The 8,410-nt window shown below is 41.1% G+C and overlaps 1 protein-coding gene across 2 annotated transcripts in view; it reads right to left on the bottom strand.

Moving 5' to 3' along the window:
* Fam107b (family with sequence similarity 107 member B) overlaps nucleotides 1-8,410 on the bottom strand; it is a 225,667-nt gene that overhangs the window by 10,668 nt on the left and 206,589 nt on the right. For both annotated transcript variants that reach the window (XM_004641745.2, XM_023701819.1), the window contains one exon: nucleotides 6,152-6,335. In XM_004641745.2, the coding sequence (XP_004641802.1) occupies nucleotides 6,152-6,335 (184 nt within the window). The remainder of the gene's footprint in view (nucleotides 1-6,151; nucleotides 6,336-8,410) is intronic.

Here is an 8,410-nt window from a genome sequence, read left to right as displayed (position 1 = left end):
TGACCTTATCAGACCCAAAAGCTACAACTCTTGTTGCATAGGTCCTGCTTCACCTTGGTCTTAACCACCCAGCAGAAAAGTATAAAAACGAAATATAAGAAGTAAAGCCATGATGTTATGTTGAGCTGTAGGGGACTCAGGTCAACAATTTCTGACATTGCCCATCAAGAGGAGGACCCAATACTACTTTACACACCCATAATATTCAAATAATGTAACTTTAAAAAAAAGGGTATACAGATGAATGTCCATTTTGTATCTATGTATTCAAAGTGGTTAGGACAGACATGTAGTTATATTCTCTTAATGAATAGAGTGATTTGTTCTAGTGGTGTGTATAAATAGGATATCATGTCCGCATCTTGTACAACAATTAACCACTAGGAAGAATGTATGCAATGTGTTAATTATTGAAACTGTCCTACCAATTTGATTTGAAACTGTCTCACTGCTATTTGTTTATCAATAAAATGACGGGGAAAAATCAAATAACAATTTCTACAATTTGTGCTCTGCTCACAAGACATACAATCACGCCAATCTCAGCTCCTTTCAAGGTCACATGATCACTCCTGTAAACGAATCCTGCATTTCATACTTCCTCATTAATCCAGAATTGCTTTAAATTCTAGTACCTCTTCTTCTTAGATGATTTTTGAAACTCATGATTAAAACTGACTTCAAAGCAGAGATTAGTACATTCACCCACTGATGATAAAAAGTAGAGTATCAGAATAACATTTCTAATGTTTAATAGTGGAATTTTTGGTTAAAAATAAATTTGGTTAAGTTTCCAATGACAGAAGGAGGGCAGTGACTTTTATGATTTAATTAGGGTTTGCTTTGCAGTTATCAAGATTGTAAAAAGGGACAAAAGTACAGACAAAATAATCTGGAAATTAAAACTTTGATCAGCGCAATAAAAACTATGAATAAGCACTCTAACTGTTCAGTTAAAAAGGCTATTAACCAAAGGACAGATTGCTAGGTTAAATACTCAGAATAAAGATCTCAGTTTTATGCATACTAAAATCCTTAATATGGCACTACAGACAGAATTCAGGGAAGCAAATTTTAGAAATAAGAATTTAGTTATTTGAATAATTTAAATATCCAACATTTTTCCTTCTCTGTATTTCACTGGCAAAATTAACTTCAACTACTATTAAATTCTCCTGGATAATGCAAAAGTCACATACTTTTTATTTATGACACACTAAGCTGATAATCCATTGCAGTGAATGAATGGGCTTAACACTAGTACATGGTATTCATTTTCTGCTCAAAAATTTCACATAATAGCAACAGTAAGATAAAATATTTAGGAATATAAAACTCCAGAAAATGGTGCTTCTATGAAGAATATTCTGTGCTTGTGGCAGTGAAGAAATCATATATGTTAAGTTATTATTTTATCATAAGTGATTGGTTAAGTCTCTGCTGCACTGGGGAAGTTAAGCACGGACAGTACGTGTCCACAGCGCGTCATACTTAGAGACAGTGCTGGCAGACAGCAATGAGCTTCTCTGGGTTACTCAAATAACTACATATGATCCCTTGCCTTGAGCAATGGATTCTCTCTAGTGGATTCTAACATACACATTAACAAGTACCTAACAGGTGATCAAGTCCTGGTAGCTGGCTTCCTGCTTCCCAAGACTAGGAAATTCCCAAGCCTGCTTAGTAGTCAGGGAGCCACCTGTGGCTACAGAAGTGGGCCAAGTCAATCTTAAACATTATGGAATAGATACTCTTTGTGATAAAAATAAAATCAGATAGTTATCCATATTTGTAAAATTAAAAAATGCGAATGATGAAAGCACCATGCACACCGCATTCTGCACGGTGGTGGTCCCCGGAGAGGGTCTGCACCCTGCGATAATGAGGTCTAGTCCACGCTCCTCTCCTTCACATCTGCAAAACACCTCAGAGGGCAGAAATCCTGTAATTTTTCTCCTTCCCTATTGAAAGGCCTTTGCTTCTAATCATTCACTATTAAAAACAAGAAGGCAGCAAGCCTCTGTGTACATTTACATCTTGCTCTTGCACAAGAATTTCTGCTGGCTAGATCCGCAGAAGCCGGGTTGCTGGCGGAACACCTGTGCACACTGTATTTTGATGAGTCCTTCCAAAGAGCTCTCCAAAAGATGGAAGTAATTTCAATCCCTACCACCAGTGTGTGAAATGTGCAATCTTGAAAGGACTGTTTCTCCTGATATACAAATCACTGAGAGTGGAGGGGCTCCTAGAAACGTCCACCTTCCTCCCACCTCCCACCTCCACCTGACACCAACTACACTTACTGCCCTGTGTATGAAGCTGCCTCCTCACCTGAGATAGCAGTGGCCAAGGAGGGTCAAGGGCTCAGACCATCACAGAACATGCTCACCTGCCCACCCAGCCAACCCCCCTTCCCTGATTCTTAGGGGGGCAGGACAGAGAGGACAGACGCAGTTGGATTTCAGGCCTTTGTCTTTAATTCTGGAATCTTTTGGTTTGACTTGCATAAGCTACATTTTTGGCTTAGCCATTTTTACTTGCACAATTCAAACATAAATACTTTTATCCAGTATCACTAAAACTCCCCCCCCCATCTTTCTCTATTGTCTGGTAACACAATATCTTTAAAAAACTATTCATCAGGCCAGGGATGTGGCTCGGTGGCGCAGCGCCTGTCTAGCAAGCGCGAGGCCCTGAGTTCAATTCCTGGTACCAAAAAAGAAAATAGTAAAAATAAGACCAAAAAAAACCCTATTCTTAGTCTTTTAAAACTAAGACACTTCAAAAAGGTCAACTAAAAATGCAGGGAACTAGAGAACAGTGACTTAGAAATGTACACAAGCCAAAGACCAATTTTTATGGATGTGTTCAAGTAAATGGCTTACTTACTTAAAAATTACTCTTTATAAAGGATAGACTCTTGCTATGTTGAAAATATTATTTTCTTAGACAGCTTTTCAGTACTGATTTCAACCACTAAAACTTAATTCTTCCAAATGCTTTTTAAAATTAGTCTTTTCATGCTGCTAAAAAAGCTCATGAAAGATGAGAACCAGACAACAAACCTTAACACTCAGAGCTAGTGGCTAACTGAAATCAAGCAGACGTCCAAAGATTTCTAACATGAAACTTAGCCAGGTCCAAAATATAGTTAACAGAGGAGCAAGTATTTCCGCCTGCAAGAGCCTGGGATCAGAGTCAGAAGATCTATGAATATCTGTCCTCCTAAGCAGGGACCGCTTTTATCTCAAAGTCTCCAAAGAGTAACTTGAAAAACAATGAACTAACTGCTGTACAACTTGAGCCAAATGTGCAGCTCTGTGGAGCAAAGGTCAGGTCTCCATGGGAGCTTGCTGTGAAGGGTCTCATTCTTCCTCCCCCTCACTTCCTCATTCCATTTTCTGATTTGTATTGCTACTCTATTTACCTCTATAAACTGCTTTTATCCTGTGTTTATTTCCATCCCTTTTTAGTCCAAAAAAACTGTTAGATGATTTCAAGAAAATTCCTCAGTTTATTCTGAGTTTCTCCTAACTCACATTCCAAGGTGGAATAATCCTAAGAAACACACTGTATTACTGGGTAAGATAAAACATGTATGGGCCCCTTATAAATAATAAGAGAAGACTTTCATTACCCTACAAACCAGTACTGAAGACTGATTATACTGAACCAAACATGCATAGTATTGTGTGATATAATTTATTTGGTACTAAAGTTTAGAAATAAAAATCTGACAGTGTCTAAAAAGTACAGTACATGAGATATGAAGACAAAAGAAATTACTTTAGAAGCTTTCACTCTAAACCAGTTACATTTCTAACAAAGCATCTACTAAACTAAGATTTTGCCTTGAAAAACCTGTTTATGCCTTCAATGTAGAATGAGACTTTGAAATTTGCCTTTTTGTTATTCCTTCCAAAACATACTCCCAGATAGACTAGAATCTTTCAAGGAAAGGGGGTAAAGTAATAGAGACTTCCCAGTTATGCACATGGGAAGCAGAAGACAAAGGGGCCTTTTAGATCCTCCCATGCGGGCAGTTTCATAGGTGTTTTGATTCATGCTATCAATTTTATGAGAATCATTTGATTTCCTCACACTTTATAGATGGAGAAATAGATCTCAAGAAGGATGCGTTAGTCAAGATCAGAAGGCAGGTCAAGTTAAGTGAGCAGCAAGATTTGTACCTTTTCTATAATCTCAAAGGCCATATCACAGTGATGTGAACTTTTTAGAGACTGAGTGTCCCAACTGCAATCCCAAACCTACTTCTTTATCACAAAGTGAGAACACTGCCATTACACCTGAATATCAGCCACTCTGTGGCTGGGGCAGCATGGTCCCACGATGACAGAAAGGGTTCTGTGTGTCCAACACAGCATGGATGCCATAGGGTGCCAGTGCTGCCATATGCTTTCTACACCATGGTACTTAAGGGAGAGTCTGTGTTTTCCCAGATTCGTAGAGATGGTCCTGACCAAAGTGTTCACTAAGTAAACAAGGGAAAGAAAGAATGGGACAAACAAAGACAGACAGGAGAAAGAAAGGCATTCTGCTAGAAAATGTGGGAACAGACTCAATCACACAAATCTGTATGTTCTGCAGTGATATCCATACTATTAATTATATTTTTACAGAAGAATTTATAGCCTGTAACTCAAAAAACACACATTCTACAAAATTTGGTTTGATTTTAGCCTTTACTGTGACTTAGAGTCTTTCCATATATTTCATGAAAAAAGGGCAGCTTGAACTAAAATGGCACTTAAGAGTTCAAATCAGCACTCCCCCATACACCCTCACACTCTAGGCCCCCCAAATGGCACAGAGGGAATAACCATGGCTTACAGAGAAGATAGGCTAGATGTTTTATTGTCCTCTAAATATTTAATAAATACAAGATAATATTAAACTTAAGTTACTACTTTAAAACAAACCAACAGAAAATAAGAGCATTATCCATTATGTCTGAAAAGGTTCTAGTGACTGTCCTGCCCCTTACAAATGCGAACACAAGCAGGTCTTACATTCAAGCCTGTTATCTCCCCACACATTACAAGGATATTCAAAGATACTGGATTTAAGAAAGGAACTCTTCGCTCTTTTCCAGCTGGAACCATGGAGGGTGTAGAAGAGAAGAAAAAGAAAGTGCTTACTATACCAGAAACCCTTAAGAAAAAGTGAAGACATTTTGCAGAGTTGAAGACAAAGCCCCTGTGAAAGAAGTTTGCCCAGAAGATGCTTTGCAAGGCGAGGTGGAAGCTCACCTATGAAAAAGCTAGGCACTTTCATAAGGAGTACAGACAGACAGATGTACAAAGCTGAGATCCGAATGGCTAGGATGGCGAGAAAAGCTGGCAACTTCTATGTCCCTGCAGAGCCCAAACTGGCATTTGTCATCCAGATCAGGGGTATCAATGGTATGAGCTCAAATGTCTGCAAGGTGTTGCAGCTTTTTCACCTTCGCCATATCTTCAACGGTACCTTCATTAAACTTAACAAGGCTTCAATTAACATGCTGAGAATTGTGGAGCCATATATTGCATGGGGGTACCCAAACCTGAAGTCAGTAAATGGACAAATATACAAGCATGCCTATGGCAAAATCAGTAAGAAGTAAATTGCCTTGACAGATAATTCATTGATTGCTCGATCTCTTGGTAAATACGGCATCATCTGCATGGAGGATCTTATTCATGAGATCTATACTGTTGGAAAATGCTTCAAAGGGACAAATAACTTCCTGTGGCTGTTCAAGTTATGATCTCCACAAGATGGAATGAAGAAAAAGACCACCCATTTTGTCAAAGGTGGAAATGCTGGAAATAGGGAAGATCAGATCAACAGCCTTATTAAAAGGATTAATTAAGGTATATACCGTGGTGTTTTTATGATTTGGTCAGTTAATAAAGTATCTGCTTCAAAAAAAGAAAAGAAAAATAAATTATTCTACCATTTCACAGGGGACAGAGAAACAGTGCTGGCAGGGTGGCAGCTGCAGCTGCTGGAGGGACAAGGCTGCAGGAGGAAGCCCTAACTACACTCAAACAGCAAAATAATGTTTAAAGTACAGTAAACACAACTAAAACTAACTGTAGCTATCTTGAAAATCCCAAAAGGAAAAAGTATGCTTGAGAAAGCATTTTACCTCTTTTGATTCATCAGCAGCTCTCTGTGGAGATCTTGATGATTCCGGGATGTCTTAACAGGGTTGACCAGCTTCTGGGGCCTGATCAGCTCGGGATTGTCGGCATCCACATAGTCCGGCTCGGCCATGGTGTGTCCTGGAATGAGGGGTGAATCCTTTGGGTCACTGTTCTCAGGCAGGCTGTCTGGAGAGGAGAAAGGTAAGACGGTCACCGAAGTCTGCTCCACCAAGACCTCACACAGGTGCAGAGGGTGCGTTACTGGGAGGTGCTGTTTTTGGGTCCATGTTGGGGAGGCCATGGAGGGCTCTTTCCCAGTGCTTACAAAGTGACTGGGGTCCCAGAAAGAGGCAGAGGCTGCTTTCTTCTATGCTGCCTGGATCTAGAGCAGAGCAACCCTCTGGATGGACTCAGTCACTGCTATGCATCCCGGGAGTTAGGGTTACAAAGGATACTTCTTGCCACCAAGTCTTACTGGCCAGCTCACAGTGAAGCTGGAGCACGTGAGTACCAGCCCGAGGGCCTTCCTCCTCCTCACCTCAGCATACAAATTGGCCCCCAAAACACACAAGCCACGCACGAGAGCTTGCAACAGCTTTTGAAACTTAATGTGAAAATAAAGAGAATAAAAATTGAAAAAATAGTCAACTAAGAACTGTCGCATAAACATCATTATCCACCTAAGACTCAAAGTTATCAAATGGTAAGGAATAGATGACAAATTACCCAAACCTCCTTAGGCACCATCCACACGGCTCTCCTAAGTGAAAATACTGCAGCCTTAGCCCAGTGGAGAATGGCAAACCTTGCATGTGGTGAGTCGGTGACTCCTTCACGGCCAGCCTACCCTACTGGCTGTACGGTGTTGCCTGCCTAGGACGCCAGTCTCAAAAGACACTGTGCATACCTCTGGGAAGTCCGGACTGTCTACTGAGTCTGCAGCAGTTTCATTCTAGTTAATCAGTAGTCAAAGGAGGCTCTATGCTTCCATAAAAGGAGTTGTTTCTTGGCCTAAATCACTGATAGCTCCAAAACGCCCATTCAACAGAAGAGCCCTCTGAAGGTCAGTGGCACAATGCGGCAGATTTGAAAAGATGGAAAACAGACAAGGAGTGGCCACTGCAGCACTCTGGTAAGTGAAATCCTAAGACAGGATGACAGACTAGCATTTTTTCTAGCTTCTCTAAAGATTCAGTTCCTTGGAAGTCTATTTCTAACAATATGGTTTAAAATGGGCCAGTGTCTGTCTCCTGCTAGGAAGATAGAGACAGAAGAGCAGGGGGGGTGCCGCTGGAAATGCAGGAGCAAACACTTCCCTTGTTCTTTTTTCTGGCTTGCCCTTCATAGCTAGGCCTGGGGCAGGGCCTGGAAGCCCACACCCTGAGCCTTTTGTACAGCCCTGGGGCTGAGGACTGGGCAGCAGGAGCAGAACACCAGATTCTGGGGAAAGGAGACTCAGGAACAAGGGAAGGAAGCAGCCAGGGCAGCTCTGTGTGTTCTGTGCACTCATAGCCGAGTGGCACAGGTCCTAGGTTTTGGCCACTCCCAGTGACTTTCCACATGGCAACTGGCCACAACTATCTCAATAACCCTGCTCATTGTTGTTTCCTCTGGCAACCTTCAGGCCCATGCCATCCCAGGGGACAACACAGCTCTAAAGGGACCCTCCATCTCAGCACCTGTGCTCTGACTACTAAAGTTATTATCCATCAGTGGTCCCAGAATGCTGTCTGTCTTGGCCTTCCTCTGCCAGATACCTGAGCTAACACGGATCCTTCAGCAGGCACCCTGGCCTCTTCCTGCTCCATCCCAGCTCTCCATAGAGTCAAACTCTTCAGTCATACCTTAGCAAGGTAAATGGCAGATCTTCCACAAAGCCATCCCTAATGTGTCACTATAATTCAATTTCTCTTACCTCTGACAACAGAATTTTCTGTTTTTTTCCCACATAGTCATTGACTTATCAACTTTATTTCAGCAATATGTATAAATCTTAAATTTAAGACTTAAATCATATATATATATATATATATATATATATATCCTGATCTCAAAATCTGTGATGTCTCATATATATATATGAATGTCTTTATTGCAAAGACCACATCTAGCTTATCTTCACATCCTTCAGACCCCTTGGACTTGCTTAATAAACATTACTTAAAGTAACACAACAGGGGAGCTCCTCAGCTGGCATCTGCATCCACTGCGGCCAGGTGTGACCCCATGGGTGGTGGTGGGCAGGGGTGTATGCTCACCAG

Source organism: Octodon degus, unplaced genomic scaffold, assembly GCF_000260255.1.
Source record: "Octodon degus isolate 3935 unplaced genomic scaffold, OctDeg1.0 scaffold00141, whole genome shotgun sequence".
NCBI lineage: Eukaryota > Metazoa > Chordata > Mammalia > Rodentia > Octodontidae > Octodon > Octodon degus.
The sequence above is the reverse complement of the archived record's forward strand: the minus strand, read 5'-3'. Positions and strand labels throughout refer to the sequence as shown.